Source organism: Parambassis ranga, chromosome 24 (assembly GCF_900634625.1).
Source record: "Parambassis ranga chromosome 24, fParRan2.1, whole genome shotgun sequence".
Taxonomy (NCBI): Eukaryota; Metazoa; Chordata; class Actinopteri; family Ambassidae; genus Parambassis; species Parambassis ranga.
Window position 1 is genome coordinate 1,973,091 of NC_041043.1, and position 22,147 is coordinate 1,995,237.

The 22,147-nt window shown below is 40.5% G+C and overlaps 1 protein-coding gene across 6 annotated transcripts in view; it reads left to right on the forward strand.

Annotated features, from left to right (window-relative positions):
* The window catches only part of sipa1l1 (signal-induced proliferation-associated 1 like 1), a 56,692-nt gene that overhangs the window by 14,288 nt on the left and 20,257 nt on the right, over positions 1–22,147 (forward strand). For 2 of the 6 annotated variants that reach the window (XM_028397144.1, XM_028397145.1), the window contains 6 exons: positions 16,462–16,595; positions 16,785–18,350; positions 18,463–18,685; positions 18,779–18,909; positions 20,669–20,857; positions 21,237–21,411. In XM_028397144.1, coding sequence (XP_028252945.1) covers positions 16,923–18,350; positions 18,463–18,685; positions 18,779–18,909; positions 20,669–20,857; positions 21,237–21,411 — 2,146 coding nt within the window. In that variant the 5' untranslated portion in view covers positions 16,462–16,595; positions 16,785–16,922. The remainder of the gene's footprint in view (positions 1–16,461; positions 16,596–16,784; positions 18,351–18,462; positions 18,686–18,778; positions 18,910–20,668; positions 20,858–21,236; positions 21,412–22,147) is intronic. The other 4 variants (XM_028397149.1, XM_028397147.1, XM_028397146.1 and 1 more) reach the window with 3 other exon arrangements.

Consider the following 22,147-nt stretch of genomic DNA (forward strand, 5'->3'; position numbering starts at 1 on the left):
TTTACAGTCGTAGCACAGGATCTGCTACTTTGGTCATGCTTTTCTTCCTTGCCACATTTTCTCAATTCTCTGTGCAGATGATTCCCAGGCTTTTTTAGACACACAGTTGTTGTTGTTCCCCCTTTCTTTTCCTCTTTTTTTGCAGCCTCAACACTGCCAGTACTTTTAACAGTTTTTCTTAATACTGTTGTGATTAACATTCCTTTTCTCCAAAAGTTCTTAGTATGTAGACATAGGAATAATGACACACTCACAAATTAACCTTTACAACACACTTCTGCAGACTATTACTGTGATGATAGTAAGTCAGAGGCTTTTGTGGCCGTTGGGTGAACTCCTCTTGGCAAGTGAGGTGCTTCACGAATAGCTTGGCCCATCCAACCTCACTGGACGTCGGTGCAAGCAAACACACGGCAGGCTTTCTGAATAGCAGCAGGAGCAGCTCAAAGCAGACCTAATCCAGACTTCACTCTGAAGAAGGTTTAACCGACAAATAGATTTGATACAGTGACTCTGCCAGTCTGTATCCCTGTTTTCCAAAGGGGCTACAGAGTGTGGGAGAGGAAAACTGAGGCTTATGTCTCCATGACCGAGGAATGCGAAGAGGAGGCAGCTGAGACTTGATATAGGGCGCAGCCAAAACAATGAAGATAGGTTTACAAAGTGGGGATAGGTGGCACTGGAACAAAGCTGCTTATGCTGGCTTGTAGTGGCTTTGAAATGGCTTTGGAAAGATATCCACAGAGAATTTTGATGCACTGTGAGTTTCTGCAAGTGAGCCTCCCCATACACCTTCACAGGTTTTATTCATTGTGCTTCATTCCCTCCACTTATGTCTCACAGCCAACCCCACACTGTTGACTCACTTTTTAATGTGGGGCTTTCTCCTAGTCTGGGGTGTGAGGTTGTTATTTTTATGGGTCATTAAAAAAAGGTGTTGATTTTATATCAGTGTGGTGTAGTTTTTCTTTTCACAGGCTTGGCAGTTGTAAAACATAGCCAGCTGAGGATTAGAGCCCAGGCAAAGGTAGAGTGAGTTACATAAGAAGTACTTAAAAGGTGCTAATTATTCTTTCAGGTTAAATGCTTCTTCACAAGTAGACAGGAAGTGAGAACCTAATGGCACACTTGAATTTGTGTCTTAATAGGTGCAAGTGAGGGGTAACTTTTGCAATCGTTTTTTGGTCAAGAATAATTTATATCAATTGAATTATTTGTAAAAGACTATAAAAGCCAGCAGACAGGATCATAAATTCCCCCTTGTCTGTAGTGCATCAGACACAGACCTCTATCAGTCTTCTTGATTAGACCAGAACAGGAAAAAGTGTGTAATTGTGAGAAGAGTTATTTCTAGGCTCTTATGTCATTCATTCTTTTGTTTCACTTTAGTACTAGAAAGTCTTTTGAAGAAGCTGGCATAGAAAAATGATGATATACCCTGTGTCCAGTAACCACCACTATTGTCTAGTTGGCAGCTTTAAAAATAGTACATATTTGTAAAAACAGAAAAATAGTGCACCAAGTGCAAGCTAAAAGCTTGTGCATTTGTGATACAATGCTTGTTTTGCTCTTGGTTGACAATACATCTGTTACAAACCATTAAGGCATGGAATAATTATAATGTGTACAATGTCTATTAGTAGATGACTGGGAAGAGAACGTGCTCCTCTGTCCTGCCAGACATCTGGACATTGTCTGTTTTACAGCCTGCAACCTGAGCTCTGGCTTTTTCTGCTGAATCCACTTTACCACAGCATGATTTGTGTTATGAAACTGCCTCCTGAAAAACTCTTGCCAAAGTACACATTCTTCTTAATCAGAGCCTATTTTTGTCATATTGGGCTTTGTTTTATAGTTAACTAATAGATGGGACCTTCATCACATCTATATTAGGAATTTGGTCTTCATTCAGCTCACATATGTGAAGCTATTTTTGCAGATTAAACTTGACATTAATACTTGAATAACTGAGCTTTACAAACAAACGCTGACATTCAGATCTGTGGCACACACATATGGATAAACGTAATGGATTATGCAGGTGTTGCTGTAGCTTTGATCTTATAGCATTCTTAAGAAAAACTGATTTTGTGTGTTTTTTTTTTAATATTTTACTTCTCAGTTTCATGTGTGAACACTGACATTAGTCACCATTTTTAAATGTTGGTCTTCTAACAGGCCTCACAATCATTTACTGGCAATATTAACAGAGCATGACTAACAGGCAAGTTCCTGTGAACGTGTGAATGGCTAGAGAGGTGGAACAAAAGGTTTTCCACATAGTTGAAAATTTCACTCAACATTGTAATTTTTTTTCCACTTCCAGCAAAAATTTGGAAATGTATACATCACCGAACATTTTCTGATTTGTACCCAGACAATAGTATATTATTTTTTTCAGTGAAAAACAACTGTGGTCTGTGGTCATTGCTTTGGCCAGGTATGTTCTGACATTAGGTGATCTATGTAACAGGGCCAAAGTAGAGTATTGTAGATCCACTGATCCCTGAGAACAAAATGTATGGTTGATGACAGACTGAGCTTTGGTGTGTGGTTGACTAATGCTTGGGCTGTGCTTGTTCTATTATCAACTAAGCAACTGTGGATAGTGGTGAATAGTGTGTGTGTGTGTGCGTGTACTCAGTATCTGTGTACATGTGTTCCAGTTTGCATAGAGTACAAGCTTTCCCCCAGACTGACAAGAGAGCACCATTAGTAAGCCTCATTAGGCTGAATGCCAGAATGCAGAGCTACAGATAGGTTCAAGGTCCAGGTCAGCGGTTTGTGCTAATAGCTTTGCGTATGGAGAGATGGAAATCGGAGGATAACATGGGGTTTGAGGACTAAAGTTTGAAGTTTGGTTTATAATTTGTTGAATGGAAACACAAAAAAGTTTTCCCTGCTTAAAATTTGTAACAGTTTTAGCAGTACCCTTACTGACATCATGACTATTAAGGTAATAAGGTGTGTCATTGCCAGTGCTGTGTCTTTGAAGCTTTAACTTTAGTTTTACAGGACCAAAGGGCTGGCATTTGTAGGATCTGTCAAACCATGGTCCTAGGCTTGTGCAAAATCGTATCGTGTGCAATTAATCGTCTGGAAAAACTGTCACCGATTAATATTTGCCACTTATCGATTAAGGCGATTAGTGCCTCGTCATGATGACGCATTTTTTGCGACGTACTCTCACCATCGCCCGCAAGCGCGCACATGTGAGCCAACAATAACAATAATGGCGGAAGGCAGTGGTATTCAGTTAAATGATGCGGAGCAGCACGTTCCTAACAGAGGTTCAACGTCTGTCACCATAAGCCGGAGTACAAAGAAAGCCGAAGAAAAAGCGCAACGAGGCCACAGCGCTAGCTACAGCTGTAGTATAATAGTGTTGCACATGCATACACGACATGCATCAGGTGTGAGCGTGGAGCGTTGGTTGTTGCCATATTAACTGGATGTTTGTTTTTATCAAAAGAATGAACTCCGACGGGAGAAGCTTCCTCCCGATCTTTAATTATGGACTCCACAGCAAGATAGGAAAACATTACAACAGCGAAGTCTCCTCCAGCAGATATTGGAAAGAATTTCACTCAGCCGAGAACCCTCGATATGTTTAGTCCGTGTGTTCCTTTTGACCAAAGTAAGCGCTGGAAGAACGTAACAGGTTGATTTGCACAGACACACATTTAAATGTGGAATTGTCCGGTTTGTTTGTAATGTTTTTTCTGCTGCTGTTCTACAGTATAAGTGAAAACATGCACTAGTGTGGGACATAGTCCACTCACAGGTTAATTTTCACACACATTTTTTTGTGTAGTTTGTCATTTTTAACATGGGAGTCTATGAGAGAGCAATTCAACCAGGGTCATCTGCCAAATGTATCTTCTCCTACAAATTTCAAGCTACAGACTCCATTTTAGTCTTAAAACGCTCATTAGATGCTGCTCTATCAAACTTGTATTCAGAATTTTCTAATTCCGAATCGTTTCCGCACACCAGGCTCTCAAAGTTGGAGTTCAGGAAATGCCCTTTTCTAGTTTTAATGTTGATATGCACTGCTATGTGACCTTAAGATAAGAACATTTGAAGGACAAAGTTACTTTAAATGTTTGCTTCAGTATTATTTTGAAGCAGTTTGTGCATCTGTTATCAATACATATTTCAAACATGGCTGGTTTGTGCCTAATCACTACTTACCAGCTTAACCTGTTAGAATGAAGTAGTTAACTTGACTGATGATTTCAGTGTCATTTTAGAACAATGTGGTGATTTAGAGTCAAAAGCATGTATGTGCAATTGTCATCAATTAATTGTCAAATTAATGCTAAATGCCACAATTAATCGTGATTAAATTGTTTGCCAATATCGCCCAACCCTACATGGTCCCTTAAATAAGGCTTGATGTAATCTGTGATCTGGTCATAAACGGAATATTAAATTAGTTGGTAGTTGTAAGCACGCATCACAAACAAAGTCAAATCAAATAAATTCACAGGACCACACAGATGGATCTTATACCAAGTGTTTCTGCAGTATGTGGAGTTGGCTACTGCATTGGTTCTGCAGGAAATGCAGCCAGCCTCCATTTAGAGAAGAAATGAAATGTGTGCGAGTGTGTGTCAAAAAAACTGCCAGATGACTGGTTTGAGCCACGCTCAGAGTGGACACTGTACTCTTGTTGCCTTTTAACTACAGTACAATTTGTGTTAGTTTTAAGCATGTTTTGTGATTTTGCACCTTTTTGGTTGGTGTGAACTTTGAAAATGGAGATCACTTTGCAACAAGTCTAATGGATGTCATTCAGACTGCGTTAGTTAGGGCTTATGCTTTAGAACATACGCAATAATATTCAGAGTCTAATTAGTGCATCTGTGATGGTCCTTAAACTGGGATTACCACAACCATTTTACTCTGTTAAAATTAGCTGGCTATTACAGATGCTTTTAGAGCTGATTATAATAGGATAACGAGACTTCACTGTCACCCCAAAAACAGAAGTGTACCTTTTTTATTTGTTGCTTTATTAATAAATTGGTCAGTAATGCTGATTTAGTTTAATCATCAAAGTGCACACTTTCCCCTTCTGCCTTTACATAATCAAAAAGGCAATTACTATCACAGTATCTGCTTCAGATAGTTGTTCCCGGTGGTCCCTAGAGGAAGAAGTGTAACTAAAAACACAATTAAAAGTCTGACACTGTGATTTGATCAGCTCTAATTATGTTTCTATTTCTAGTATATCTAAAAGTATTAGTGGATAGGTTTAGCATTTTTTATTTGGTATTTCCGATTCATCATTTATCCAAGCTGATAAATTTCCTCAAAAGATAAAAGAAATTCCCTTATTCTTGCTTGGAGTGTTTTTTTATGTTTTTTATTTTGATTTTTTGTGTACTTTCCTTTTCTGTATGGCATATTTGCTCTGTTTTCCAAAGAGCTTTTGGGTCATGTCATCTACCCTTTACTGGCCTTTAGTGGATACTGGGATCATCAGTGAGTACACACATTTCTTTGCTAATTCTCTTTGTCTGTGTAAAATTAATCTGAGATTAAGGCATTACCAATGCTTTAACATTATTTAGTAATTGTGAACATTAACAGAATTCGCTCAATTTTAGACTCAATCTTAATCTTAAACTCAATCTTAAATCCAATCTTAATCTTAAATCTAATCTTAAATCCAGTGCCCAACATGAGTGAGGAAAAACAGTTGGTCAAACATATTTGGCTACCTAAAGTTTTTAGTGACAGGCTTCCCTTTTTACAATATGACCAAACAAATGCGATACTAATCATTGTATTTTTTATGTCAATAATTTTTACTTTACTTATAAATGGCTTGCAAATACGCAATTCCTAGTAGCTACAATCAAAATGATAGATGTGTCCAAGCTCTAAAAAACTTAGGTTACACTGTTTACAGCAGACACTGGGCAGATGAAAGACCTAGCGACTATAATCTAATGGTGAAAGTGCTGGTGAATAATGTTCTTGTTGCCTCAGAAAATAAATAATCACAAAGAAAATTTGAAACTCTGTTAAAATACAGTAGATTGTAAAAATGAGGCATAATCTGCATTGAGATTAAAACTAGTGAGTAGGTGGCTCTTATCTATGAGCTTGAAACAGCATGTTTTGTTCCAGTAAATGCTTTGCTTCTATCTCTCTATGTATTTCTTTCCCTCTCAGTTCTTTTTTACTTTTTTCTCTCTCACCTCCTCCTCCAGCCAGCAATGCTGCTCTCCTCCACTCCCACACACATACAGACACATAGATACAGACACTACTATATTCACACAAGTATGAGGGGGAGAGAGGAATGAGAAATGGTTTGGAGAGTGAAAGAAAAACACACTCGGGAAGAGCAACTGAGACTGTAATAGAGAGTAGAAGAAAGGAATATAATGAGTTAAACAGTTAAGATTTTCTTTTTAATTAAACACTGTCTGTACCCCAGAGTGACACCAGTGTTCAGTAACTAGATGTCTGGCAGCTTTAAACCCTGGAAGTCTTTAAACAAAATAAACGTGATACTAAATGCAATACTACTTTGAGAAAGGTGCAATTCTCAAGCAGTCCAGCACTAATGCCATATCATGATTTACCTTTGTTTTTGTTTCTCTACTGTATATAATATAAAAATATTGCATTGTCTTGGATTGAATTTAATGTCGTGTCCACAACTAGTTTCATTATTAACATTTTTTGTGTACTCTTGAAAGCCTTGACCACCCTGTGGCACTTTCTTGTTCCAAACTTTTTATTGGGTAAGTCACAGCAGGAAACACAAAATGAAGATGAACAGTGAATATTACACGTGTCATGCAGTGGCCGCCCTGAATTTACATTAACAACCTTTCTTACCCCCAATCTCCCGCCATTCCCATCCACCCTGTGGCACTTTCAATGTAATAAATGACATGTTCATGCCAAACAATGTAAGTTAATTATCAAATGATTTCCCAGCATGCCCTTGAAGCAATTTTGTAAACAACATAGACAGTTGCACATTTGGTTCTATATCATAGGATTTGTAGTTCTTGCTGGTGAGTCTGTCCATACATATTTGTGTCCAAAAGTGTCTTTGGTTTGTGCCTGTTAGAGAAGAGGCTTCACGCTATAATTCACACAGAGGGGAAAAAAGAGTTTTATTGGTAATTACATGGAAGACATGATTTTTGCATGCAGCTGCATTCACTGTGCTGTATTTCAGTTGTACTATACGGATGAGATGTGTTTCCATGCAGTGAGACTGATGTGAAGGCTTACAGATGGTTCCCCCAGTGCCTGTGCCAGCTGTGTGTCTATGACTGACATGGGTGGATGGATGGGTGGATAGAAAGACTAGAGAGATAGTTAACTCGATGGACTGAATACTCACTTACTTTATGCATCTATCTCTTTCCCACTTTCAGTCTCAGAATCTCATCTCCTCCCACATACTCTCACATAGAGTGAGGAATCAATCCTTCTCACTTCCATTATCTCTCCCCATCTATCTCTATCGCTCTCTCTGCCACTTCATTCTGGCCATTCTGTACCAATCGAACACCCCTGCTGAAGGCACAAATGACTCCCGCAGCAATCATACCTCGTCCTCATTAGGTGTATTCTTGTGGCCCACCTTATCCTGCTTCATCCCTTTTTCTCTATAATTGGGCAAAACCTCTGCCTTCCTGTCACCAGAAGCCCCAGTACAAATACTGCAATTTATTCTTACTGCCACAGGGTCTATTAGCAGTGTGTAGGTTTTGACAGAGGCCTCAGAGTAACTGCGGGTCACTGCTGTCTACTATCCTTTTCAGCAAATGGGTGTATGTTATTAAATCAGAGTACCATGGCTCTACCTTATGCATAATGATTGTGGTGCAGCTTTGAAAAATTAAATGTAAGATGTTTCTTTTTAGACATTCAGTGTTAAACTAGATGATTTCAGGGTCGTTATTGCTGTCTTTCCATCATGACTAACGATAAAGATGTGACAGTGTTGCTTGTTTCGGAGCAGAGTTGTCTCAGATGTTTTGAGAATGCTGTGAATGAAACGGTGCAATATGTGCATTTAACGCAGACAAGAAATACTGTAAATTCTTGAAAACAAACTAACTATAACCTTAACAGTTCTCTTGGTTTCATTTTGCACTATTGTTAGAGCTTGTGTTTTTGCAGGATCAAAGCATACATGCGAGTCACAATGTAAACAGAGCATGTGTTACAAAAACAGCAGAGTAGTGTTAACATTACCTAACACTTAAACACATAATCAGCTATTTATTGAACCAGTTTGTAAGCAGTCTTATTTATTTTTCTTGAAAAACCACTCTCACTCTCAGACTATAGTCTGGACTGACTCACCCATTCGCCGTGCGACCTGTCACTTCCTCAGGGGGAAGCAGGAAGTGGCTGAGATGTGTTTCCTGTTGAAATGTGAAACGGCTTCCTTGGCAAAAGCACAAGTTGGCACAGCCCATGGATTGAAAGCAACAGGAAAGAGCAGGGCTTCCTTCCTATTTATTTCCTGCATGCTACAGCCACCTGCATTAAACTTTTACTTCACCCATACCTTATCACGAGGCATTAACTCTGATGCCTTTTCTTTTTTACGATAGTTTGCCCAGTTTATTCTTAGGAGTTACCATAGTCATCTTTTGTCCTAATCTAACTTTTAGTACTAATTAGAACACTGTTTTATGTACATTTTGCCACCAGAAAAACAGCATTGTTTTGCAGTGCAGTTCATGTCCCCTCCCCATTTGCATTTTAACATCATTCATTGAGTTTGTGTACACACTGGATTTAAATTGAACATGTGTATTTATTTAATCATGAGAATTCCAACAGTAGTTGGTAGATTTAATCCTTGTTATGATTATTATTTTCTGTAATTTTTCATGGCTGCAATCTCTCAGTTTCTGTCCATGTTTCTGTGTGTCTATCCTCCCCTTTCTTCGTACCGTAGATGCCACACATAACAAGTATCGGAGAGTGAGCTGCTTTCGTTCTCAGTCCTGCTCACTCCTCTCTTACTGCAGTGCTGTTCCAGCTCACTGTTGCCCACGCAGAGCTGCGCCATTTTGGAAATCTGCAGCTTTTTTTGTTTGATGTCTTTCATCCATGGCATTCTGTCTGTGCCTATACAAGTCACCTGAGCTGTAAAGCAAAGGATAACAAGACATTATAACTCTATTTTACTCTGTCGACGTGCTTCATAAACGTGTTACAATGGATCCTCGTATTACAGAATTGAAACTAGGCAAGTGAGACCAGGTTGAGATGTAGTTGCTGCTGGAAACATATAATTATCATCATTTCTGTTTCTGTGCCTTTCTCTCTCGCTCTATGTCTAAACTACTGTGCACCACTGTTTTGCGATACATCAGTGGGCTTATTTGTTTTGTACAGCAGCTAAGATTTTTTTTTTGGAACTATAGATTCACATATTGGTTAATTATATACTATGAGGTTGTACTTGTGTCATATAATTAAAGTATGACAATGTTCCAACCTCGCTTTTTGTTTTGATGACAGGGCTGTGGTTTGGCTCACTCGAACTTACACTCTTTCTCTCAGTTGCATTTGCTTCTGTTTTTTCTTCCTAAAACTCATTTCTCATCTTTTTTCCTTGTCTCTTCTCCATCCTCTCCCTCAACGCCCTCACTTCACTCCCTTTCTTTATCTCTCTACAGTACATCAGCCCCCAGCCACCATGTTAATTACACCACAGTTCTTTTTCTCTATTATTCAGCCCCTCTGCTATTTCTGTCACCCTCACTGCTGTGCTGGCTTTTGCTACGTTGCCAGCATTTTGCTAGGGTCTGCGGTGGCTGTTGAAATGAGGAGGGGGCGTGTACTGGTGCCCAATTCAACAACAAATGGTTGTTTAGCGTCATCTGATTGGCACAGATTAGAGGGCTCTTGGTGGTGCTGCGGAGGTGGCTCTCGCTGAAGATCAAGCCGCTTCATTGCTGCTGTCTGAGCACTGCAGACTGAGCCATTTGCCTCAGATGTGACATTTTGCTCTATTATAAATGTAATGAAAAGGACAAAGACAGAATAAATGGGGTAGAGTGCTCACATAAAACCAAGTTTCAACCTAATGGTTGTATTTTTAACAATGACTCCTCACTGTTGAGGTCAAACCAGCCTACAGATCCGGCAGCCCAGACAAGTAAGAGTGCAAAAAAATGCACAAATGCAAAACAGTTCTCGACTCCACAGTCTGTACTGATGCACATAACTTCTTAATTATGATGTGGTCCAACTAAGTCCCTAAACTTTAGACCTGCAATAATAATAATACAACTTCTACTAGTCTTTAGTACTGTGTATTTGTTTTTTTTTTGTAAATATATTTTTTTGTTGCCACCAGTAACACAACGGAGCACTGATTTTGCACATCACAAACACACATACACGCACCATGCAGCTACTGCCAAACACCTCTGAATCCGAGTATCCTTCAAACATGATGCCTGCAGCTTGTTTAGTTCCAGTTCCCTTTTTTTAGGCAGAACTATGGTAAATGGATTGGAACCTCTCACATGGGACGTTCATTCAATCTGTGTGAGCCTGAGTGCATCCATGTGTTCTCCACTGTTTACTTATTTATTGTTTGATGCAGACACCCAACAGTGAGCAAGGTGTGACGGCATGCATTTGCAATAAATGTCAGCAAGTGCCAAGGAGTGTCACAGAAAGATACAACTCCCTGTACAGACAGGCAAAGACTTTGATTCTTGGCTAATAGTTTTTTCTCAGATGAGACAGTTTTTACCCCTGTGTCTCTGTAGGGTTAGGTTTAGTGTTGCTGTTAAGTTGCTGTCATTGATACACATAATCTAGTAGATGTTCTTGCTGCTGAAACAATTCTGATACCATGACATGAGTGACAGAGTCATTCAGGTAACTGCAAAGTCAAAAACAACACAATAAAATTAATTTCCCGCCAATTATGAAGTGCAATGTGCTTAAGTTTCTGAGCAACACCCTGTGGTGTCATTATGACGGTGATGGACGCTGGACCTGGGTTCACGAATTGCAGCATCCTGCTCCTGCTTTTTCAGAAGAGCATGTCACAGAATGCATTTTTGCTATGGAGGCTGTTTTCGTCACCAGAGACTTATTTTCAATCCGCTGAAAAAGTCTTTTCAAATTAAAACTTTCTGTCGCTTCAGGATTTCTCCCTGTCGAGGTTAAATTTGCTAAAATGACCAGCTCACGGCACATTATCTTTGACATAAATAACACATGAGGCAAAAATAACTCTGCTGTACCTATCTATCCACCAGTCAACCAGCCACCCCTCACACTCCCCAAATCCTCTCTGCAGGCATAAATAATATATAAGCTTGTCACTAGGGCACTTGGCTATATGGACTTGATTCATCAGAGCTCACGCAACCCAGATACCGTACTGTGTGAGGGATTTAACAGCATCATGATGGTGAAGATAATAAGTACTGATACTTTGTTTTTTTTGTTGGATAATGATTATCATTTAAAGTTTGGAAGAGATGTGGAAAGACCCTTGCTTCCCCTCTGTTTTCACCTTTATTCACTGTCATTCTAAGGAAAGAATATTTGTGGGCACATGTTGCCCTAAAGGCAATGTAAACTATAAAATACATTGTATAATACAAAGGGAAAATAAGAATTTGCCGTGCATTTTTAAAAATAACAAATGTGTCAACAACAAGTTGACGTAAATTTGTAAGTTTATCCCCAAAACATTAAACTTTTTCACTTCATTCAGGTTTTGCATGTTATCTGGAAAGAAAACCTTAAATTTAACAAGTCTGGGTAAGATGATTAAAAATACCTTTTTGTTATCTTCATGTCAGCTTTGGTGAGAGGACCATGTAACAATGAATCCAAGACAATGTCATCAGAGTTGGGAAATGACTCACAAATATGGAAATGAGATGTCCTGTAGTTGTGACTCAGTGCTTCAAAACCATCTGCTCATTAATGAGACAGTTACTGTAGAAGCTACTGCTGAAGCACTAGACTGTGGAGTTTTAATCAAAGTTTTTGTCAGTGATGTTTGATTTTGGAACTGTAAGAATTTGCATATGTATGTTTAAGACCCCACCTGCAAGCAGAGTCAAATTGATAAATTCCAGCATTAAGTTAAGTTACAGCCACCTACTATTGTTACACAAGCAGACACCTTTCTCATCACTCAAATCTCTATGCTCACCTCATCCCTCTGCCTCCACTGCCATTCTGTGGTAGCATTGGAAAGGGAAGTACCCTAGAACACAATTGCAACAATTTCACACTCCAGAGAAAAAGACAACAGCAGTCTGTGGAGCACTCAGCAAATCCCCTTTTACTTTTCACTCAGCCAGAGGAGACCCCACCCCACTGCCAAGCTCTGCAGAGGCAAACCATGTTTATCTTTCCACACAATTACAATTTTACTTTGAAAGGCTCTCAGCTGAAACTCCAACACTTTGGACAGCCTGCTGCCTGGCAGCTTTCAAAGAGAATAATGTTTGATTTATTTTTCCCCCCTTCTTATCTTCCCTCTGTGTCTTGGCCTGCCATTTCCTCATCTATGCTCAGAGATGAAAAGCTGTTTGTGTTTCCAATGGCTGTGGAGCATTTAAGAGCACTGGGCTATTGCTGTTACACACATGTACCTGTATATCATTTACATATTTATTTTTGTTGTTAGGGGACCTAATAAGTTGTCACAACAAGGGGGAGATTTTTCAATTCCCATCTGCAGTGACACACTTTTTAACCAACGCAAATCTTGACAACCACTAATGACCCTGGGCCTGGGAAAGATGACATGGGTGGGAAAAAAATAATGTGATGCAACTCTCCTCATCATCTGGGCTTTTGTTTGTGTTATTGATGTGTGTGAGACAGAGAAGGAGACACTAAATGTCTGAGTCATATTCTGGATCTTTTCCAGATTCTCTCAGGCTTATTGTATAACCTGCTGTGGCTCTAATACTCATGTGTAAAGGTCTTGCCTTCATGGTCACACCTATGAGAGATCATGCTGTCAAAGTCTGAGTCAGTGTCTCTCTCGTTCTGTTTATTTGTAACTGGCATTTTCACACCTAAGAATTTTATTGTACCAACTGCCATTGAAGTAGGGGGGATTTGTTTTAAAGTTCTTCCATTACTTCCCTCCTCTACAAAGACTTTAGCTGCTGGTTTTAGGTGGCTTCCAGCTTGGGCTGTGTGTCAGAAACACCGTTTCCCTGTGAGCCCTTGAAACCCACTGAGACATAACGTAGTATGTGTTGTCAGGATTTTCAAAAACATGATGTGACTTGTCTTGACTCACCAGTCTGTGCAGTGATGATGCCTGTTAGCAGAAACAGGTGTACTATAACTGTGAAAAAAAACAGCACAAGTATTGTAGCTTCTTTCCCTCTTTGAATTTCTTTAAATAGTTTTTTTTCCTAAAAACCATAATTTTTCCTTTGTCTGCCCCCATACTTCTCCTACTAGACATCTCCCCTGTGATTGTGAGGTGCAGATCTTAGGCTTGGGAGAACTACCTGTTTTCATCAGTACAATGCAGCCTGATTAATAAATGCATGGATTTGTTTTGCTGATGTATAAAAGTATTACCATTTCCAAATAACAGCATTTGTGAGTGCGCATAGAAGACAGAGATAAATTACGGTTTGTGTCTTTGCACCTGAATTACCCATGTCCACATCCTCACACAGACGCACACACCCCCCTCATAGAACCCTTTTCTCAACTTTCTTTGCCCTCTTTTTTTAAAGAGCCTTTCTATGACTGTCTCCTTTCATTGTGCCGCACGCACCTGTGTCAGTCAGTTAGTCAGTCAGCTCATCTGCTCTGTAATGTACAGGTGTGCATGAGTCACTGTGCACTGGAGCAGATTCATAGTCACAATGACACACCTGCATTGCCTGACACCAGTCTTAGACCAAATCAGAAATATTTAGAATAGAAAAATCTTTTTCTTTTCTGTTTTTGAATCGTATTGACAGTACCCTCATGACTTGAAGATCATTAGTCAATTTTTTTTTTATTATGCGCTTTCCAGTATTACAGACTGAACTAGTTTCAGTGTAATATGTAATTTACTTAAAATGAGCTGACATGACACTATAAAGGTTTCATGGAATTTCCTTTCATTGAAATTGGCAAAACAAAATCTTGGACATATGAGTCTTTAGAGAGGGAGCAGAATTTCAGATGTGTGTAATGTATCTATAAGCCAGCTTGAGAAAATGTTTTATCAAATGACTATTTCCTGGGGTTAAATGGGAATACTTTTTAAAAGACATTTCCATTTGAGCTCAGCAATTGCCTGAGAATGAAACAAAGCAAAATTTGATAAGACAACGGCATCTGTGATGGCTGGTAATCATGACTTCATGATTACTGTTCAGTGGTTAATTATTTTTTCTATTTAGAACTGTTTATATTAGATTGTGGGAAAATTTAAGGTGGCCAGTTTTGTAGCTACTACATTTGGACACTGGTAAAGTAAGTAACTGGTCTTCTGTGACTGTGGAAAAGCATGCAGCAATATTCATCCATTTTAATTCCCTGTCTCCTAACTGAACATACAGTACTATTTCTCGCTCACTCTGTTCTTTTACCCCTTTTCACTCTGTTTTTCTTATTCTCCTTAATTGTCATTAAAAGGTCCAGCAAGGCCTCAGTGGAAACTCTGGAGGTAGTAATTTTAATATGACTTTAAGTGTGGCTTATTAGCTACTGGTCGCTACTTTTATTTGGCTGTGTGGTTAAAGGGGGGACATGATATATGCTGACTTCTGAGGGAAAAGTAATTTGGGTGTTGTATATTAAGACAAAACATAACTTCATTCAATTAAATGCATATAAATATCAGTTATTGTTTCAGGTAGTGTGGGTATGTGCATTTCTGGCAGGTCTTGTGTTATAATGTTTTGAAATTGACATGTTCTGTTGGTTGCCTGGTTTTGGTAAAAAAAAGACAAAGCCCTAAGATGTTAATATCACCAGTGCATAAAGCTGTTTGAATGAGCCTTCAGATTGACACTTGTGGATTAACTTGTGAAACCAGAGCTATTATCAGTTGAGCAACTACAAGAGAAATGAGGGCTCTCCTTTTTTAACTTCAATACTACAAAACAAGACTATGTCTGGCACAGTTACAGTGGTTAAATACCTCTATCAACTAATCTATACAATGCAATACATCAATAGAAGTCTCTTCCCTATGCAATCTGTCAATTAAAATCTCCCTTTCTGATATACACCCACTAAACCTTGCTGTGAAACTGGAACCACCGTGTTTTCCGAAGCCCAGACGAGGACACCATGCTGCTCAGCTAGCATCTGAACAATTCAAAAGCACAGTACAAGAGATTATGTAGTGCCATGCATACTGCCTCAAGCCTGCACAATACAAAAAATGCACCTTTTGTATTAATGGCCCACTGATTAAATAACAATAACTAAGATCTGAAAGAATATCAAACCATGCACACAACTGTTTTTATAAGACATGGGAAATTTATGATTAACCTTAAACTATTGTCAAGACTGACTGTTTATAAAGCTGGTTACAATAATAAATCCACAAACCAGGACAAGGTAGTTCCATCAAAACTGCTTACTGAAAGGTCTGTGAGAAGGTGAAGGAATCAATAGCTCTGTTCTCTTCCTCGCTGGCTCACACACTTACAGAAGCATGCACTGTACAAGTCTCCTTATCTCCATGGTGATATGAAGTGTGGTCTGAAAGAGAGAGGTGGTGCATCATTATGGACAAACCAGCAGGCGTGCACATGCTTGAGCAAACTGAAATCTTTCCTAGCTCTTTCATCAATGGTTGTGTTGGGAAATGTTTTTACCTTGTGTTTAATTTATTGAATGAGCTACTGCACATTCTTAATGTGGCTTACATGTGTAAGCCAAGAAATTTTGTATATGTTCTGTGTTTCATTATTCTCCTTGAAGGCAAATCCACTCTGTGTGGGCTGTTTTAAGCTGAGCAAGGATAAGCCTAACACCTCTCAGAGCTGAAAAAATGGAGTATTATGGCTTCTTTGACCTCCTAATCTAAGAGAGAGAGCGATATGTAGTATTAGTGATTGTAGAGATAACACAAAATCATAAACTTCTGTCATTTCACTTTTAAGGTGCCTTTAGAGTAAAACTTGACTGCTCTTGCTTGTAGGACTTTGCTTTTCTAAAGTGAAGTCTTTAGTTTGCAGAAAAACTTGATGTTCTTTAAACTAAACCTGTAGCATCTAATAATAGCCTCTGTGCTGTGCTATGAGTAGAAATGCCACAAGGAAGAATTTCTACCAGTAATAAACATGTGTGGAGTGCAAGAAAAATGAATTACTTTGATGTATACACTTGATGCTGTACAACATGTAATGCAAAGAGTAATTTGACTCCCTCTTGTCTCTCTGTTTCCTCCTGACTTGCCTTTCATTCTGTCTTCTTTCTGTATTTGTTTTTTAGTTGTTTTGGCCCAGACAGGAGGACCTTGAGTTCTATTCCAGCATGTTTCCAATGCAGACTGCTTTTTAAAGACTTCAGCTGTCAAAGGTTCCACAACAGCACTCTCTTTTTAGTCAAGCTACCGCTCTGTGAAGGTACCTCATTAATTGTTTTGGATAAACGCAATACAAACATAATGCACTGAATGTGATGATACAGTTGATGCCAATTGTGAATATTATATGTATTATCTTGTAGGAGCTCAGTATTTGATTTTTAAAGTCAGATATCTTTGCCAAAGTTTATATGTATAATTAATAATTGTGCTTCTTTTGTTTTGACAGCAGAAGCAAATGTGTCCATGAGCCCCTCTCATCACTTCACTCCGTGGGCATTATGTTGACCCAAATCTAACCCTATCAGCACGCCATCCTTACCTTTCCCTCCTAACTCCCCTCCCCGCCCCCTATTCCATCTCCATCATGACTAGTCTGAAGCGCTCTCAGACAGAGCGCTCAGTTGGGGGCTCAGTGCCAGCTTCCGATGAGTTCTACACCCGTCGCCTGCGGCTGCCCAATGGAGGTGCACCACCGCCTCGCAGTGAGAGCGCCCACATCTCCTCTTCCTCCACTACTGGTACCAACCCTGGTGTCCCCAAGATGGGGGTGCGGGCTCGTGTTGCTGACTGGCCTCCCAGAAAGGATGGGGGAGGAGGGGGTGTTTGGCACATCACTGTGGAAACGGACTCACCCAGCTCTACCAACACCACCAGCTCTTCAGGATCAGGAAGTGGAGACAGGGAAAGACTTGTGGGAGGGGGAGGAGGCGGAGGAGGTGGAATTGGTAGTAGCGGTGGCAGTGGAGGAGGAGGAGGAGGAGGAGGAGTATCGGCCGTCACAGCCCACAGCAATCTCTCAGCTAAGCTGGGCCACCTGATAAGCCCACAGGACTCATCGATGCTGCGCAACATCCATAACACACTAAAGAGCAAGATGCAAAGCAAGGGAAAGGACAATCGCTTCCTGTCACCAGATGGCTATCTGGGATCACCTCGCAAAGGCATGAGACGTATCCGTCAGCGCAGTAACAGCGACATCACTATCAGTGAGCTGGATGGGGAAGGGAATGAGGGCTGGTCATTCTCTGGGTGGACACCCATGCATCGCGAGTATGGCAGCACTTCATCTATAGACAAACATGGTGTGTCAGGAGAGAGCTTCTTTGACATGCTTAAAGGTTACCAGTCCTCTGAGGCACCCGATCAGCGAAGCCCAGCTCCAGAGAGGCTAACAGAACTCCTTACAGTGGCTCCCATAAAACAAGCTGCCTTGGACCTGCCGGATGGACCTTTAGGTCCAGCCAGAGGTAGTCCTGCCAGTCGGCTTAAGGAGAGAGAGAAGCACCTAAAGAGAAGGTCAAAGTCAGAAACAGGCGGAGAGTCAATATTCCGTAAGCTGCGCAGTGTTAAGGTGGAGGGTGATACATCAAGGGCTGGCTCAGACGTTGAAGATGGGGGGAAAGGGGATGAGAGCGGTCCACCTCCTAAACCTTGGATGTGTCAAAAAGGCTTTGCCCATTTTGATATCCAGTCTTTACTCTTTGACCTCAATGAGGCAATCCAGAGTCGTCAATCTGGGGCCAAACGCAAGAACACCACTACTGGTGCCTCAGCTGCTGCTGCTGCCTCTGCTTCAGCCACATCTTCCCTTTCTTCCAATCAGAGTGGAGTCTATGGTTCTCCTTGTGGCTCACAAGAGGAGCTAAGTAAAGAGGGGACAGGAGGAGGACACGGTACCAATCCTGCTTTGGACCCTGGTGATGACAAGAGCAATGATTTGGTTCTCAGCTGCCCTTGTTTCAGGAATGAGATTGGTGGAGAGGGAGAGAGGAACATCTCTCCTGCCAAACAGGTAGGTTTTGTTCCTGTAAAACATTTAATGGCTTTACAGTTTTAAACACTCTAACATGTAGTACAGCATAAAGGCTCATGTGGTAAGTAAAGTTTTCTCTGTTATCTTTCAGACGGGCAGCATAGGTAGTGGTGGCAGCTCAAGCAGTTCCTCTGGGAGTACAGAGGAAGGACCATTGGATGCCACCCTCACAACCCATTTTACCAACGCCGGTGTGGCTGTGTTGGAGGCTCCCAAGGATGGCCCAAGTGTGCATGCAGACAGGTCCAAGCGATACATTGTGGAGCATGTCGACCTTGGTGCCTATTACTACAGAAAGTACTTCTATCTCAGAGGTATGAAACATAGATAGTTTTTTTAATTTTAGTTTTGTAATCCTTTACTTTTTAACATGTTATTTTTCTTTTACATGTGCCATCACTTTGTAGAGCATTGGAACTATCTGGGGGTTGACGAGAACTTGGGCCCAGTGGCAGTAAGTCTGAGAAGAGAGAAGCTGGAGGAACACAAAGAGCATGGGCAGCAATACAACTACAGAGTCATCTTCAGAACTAGTGAGGTAAATGAAACAAGACACATGACTTTCTTTAAAATGACATTATGAAGATGCCCTCTTTGCTCACCTATGCTCATTCATAAGAAAATACCCAGCCGATGTATTGCACATGCTACCGTCAGAGAGCGAGTTGTCTTGTGTGCTTGCTTGCTTACACAACAATTAGGCGGTGTGACAATCACCACTGCTGGCTCAGCAACAGATTCCCTGCTTTTTTCCTGTACCTTTTGCACAGAATGACTGGGTGCTTTAAGGTGCCCCGTATTGGGCAGGCTGTGTGAAAGGAACTACATTACTGCGCCAGCCTGGTTTAATTAATATTTTGTTGATGTCTTTTATTAAATCATGACATTCATCAAAACATAATCCATTTGTAGCTGCTGTGAATGTTCACAAATGTGTCAATATTACACTCTGTACTGAATGATGTTACTGAGAAACTATTATCAGTTCAACATGTGTGGGAGTTAACGTATAGTCTGTGCACCAAGCCCTGCTTAATCCAGCTCGGGGGAAAAATGATAAAAGCTTCAGTTTAGATTCAGCTCAAGGACCTGCTGCCTCCACTTCTTAACAACACCTCAAGTTATTGCACATTTGATCTCATTTTTAATAAATCTCCCAATTCTTTATTCACAATGCTCAATCTGTGGCCTGCAGGAAATCTTTTGTGAATCCTACTAGACCTTGCTGCCATCTTCTCTGACAGACACACTAGAGACAGAGATCCATGTCCTCATTCCCTGAGCTGAACGCCCACCCACCATCTTTGTCAGCCTTCATCTGCGAAGGACTGAGCTGTGATATTTCGCAGCTAAACAAGACTAAAATAGCACTAAAGGTATGGGAGTGAAAAAGGTAAAGCATTGCTCCTGTATTAAAGTGCTCAATGAGTAATAGCCCTTCCAGTCTCTTGGGATGACGCACGACCTACTGTGCAATGTTTTCCCCTATTTTCTTTACTTCTCTCTCCCTGTCTCCCCTTTAATCGCTATTTTCAGAGCTTTGCAGGCTTAGTTATATGTGTGCGTGGGAGTGAGTGGGATGCACTGATGGTGAAGATGAGAGTCCAGTGTCCCTTGAGGACTACTGTCCTTTACAACTGTCCTCTCTTGAGTTAAGAGTACTTCTCTTCTTCGGTTTGTTAAACACTGAATGTGCTGCACCAACACCCACCAAACACACTGTGAAGACATAAACAGAAAACACAGACACATATTAGTGCCAAGGGACAACTACCACTGATTTGTTTATGAGAGATATTCAGGTCCTGGATTTTCTATGGTCCTCTTGTTTTATTCATGGACGTCCTCTTTGAGCTTGTTTTACCCCGAAGCCCAAGAGTCTTAATAGTGACTGCAGCAAAACCAAACACATTCTCATTTTCTTGTTTTTCTTTTTCTTATACAGCAAAGAAACCTTGTCTTGCAGAATCCATTTTTAGATGTTTTTTTTCGTTGGAAAAGATTGATTTGTGTGTGATCTTGAGCCCAAAATGCAGCAACGGCCATGATTACATCTTTGAGAAAAACCCTCTTATTCTAAAAATTTAATTTAATTGCACAGGTCTCCAGGCCTCATCACAGGCTTTCTTGAAGTTCTCCCAAAATAGACTTACAAGTGTTCTGGGCTTGACGGCTGGTCAGAAATGTGCAGACAACAACAAAGCTAGACTAAACTAAATGTGAGATTAAGGTTTCTTCTTTAACTTTAGTTGTAGCAGTTTCCCTGATCATTGCATTTCCTGTTTTCTTGTCTCCAGCTGAATACCCTGCGTGGTTCCATCCTGGAAGATGCAGTACCTTCCACGTCTAAGCACGGCCTAACTCGAGGGCTGCCCCTCAAAGAAGTGCTGGAGTACCTCGTGCCTGAGCTCAATGTGCATTGCTTGCGCCTGGCACTCAACACACCAAAAGTTACTGAGCAGCTGATGAAGCTGGATGAGCAGGGGGTAAGGAAACACAGCACCTGTGGGAATGCATCATTTTGGAACTGAATTTTTTTACTTTATTCATTCACTCTCACAGAATGTTATGTGGAACATATGCAGAGAAATAGTGTGTATACACAGTGTGTCATAAACACCTACAACTCAACCAAAAAAAAACACAGCTCTCTTGATACCCTGACTCCCTGATGCAATCATCAAAACCTGAACCTCTGAAAATGTCAACATGATTTCTTGAGAAAATGGCACCATGATCACTGCAGAATAACCTGAGGTTATTCTTAAAATGCCAACATGAGTTCTGCCTAAAATGTCAACATGGTTACACTGACATGACTTCTGCACAGTATTATAAGTGCATCAAGCTCTGTTGTGTCTACAGCTGAGCTTCCAGCGAAAGGTGGGGGTGATGTACTGCATGGCAGGCCAGAGCAGCGAGGAGGAGATGTACAACAACGAAGCAGCTGGTCCTGCGCTGGAAGAGTTCCTCCATCTTCTGGGCGAGAGGGTCAGACTCAAAGGCTTCACTAAGTACCGGGCTCAGCTGGACACCAAGAGTATGTGCATACATAGTGGAGTAAATATCTTCAGACAGATACTAAATTATGTGTAAAGCTAAGCTTGGGTTTATATTGATTAAGAAAACCTTGCGTTCAGGTTTCTCTGCATGTATTTTGACTCACAGGAGGTCACATCATGTTCAGTGCCTGAACATGCCATGTGATATTCATAGAGACTACTCAGTTTGTCTCTAACATCTAAGGCAAAATGTCAGAGCAGCAGTAAATGCTGCTGACTCACGGGAAGGGAAATTAAAAAGATCAAAGTACAGCCACAGCCACAGATCTGACAATAGTTGAATCAGATATGCTGGCCTTTCTTGGCACTAGTATTTATTAAATGCTTTGAATCCCAGCTGATGTAATGTTTTTCATCAGTATAATGTGCAGTGTGACGACCAAAATGAGACAATGCACTAAAATTGTTTAAGGGCAGTAATCAGTACAGTTGGGTTTATTCCTCTCCAGTTCCCTAATCAAAATGTCCGATTGCATGAAGATGGGAGATATGTTGATTAAGCACCTCATCTTTGCAGCCTACTGCTCTGTTGTCTTTCCTTTTAAACCTGAGTCTTAATCCACTTAAATTTATCTGGTTTTCTTTCAGTAGTTCTTAAGTTTCTTGGACAGATGGCTTTTGGTGTCAGATTATTCTGATGGTGATATTGATCCTCTGAGCTCTTCTCCTTAGCTGGATCACCTCTTCGTTTGATCTTCAAGATTAATGTCTACT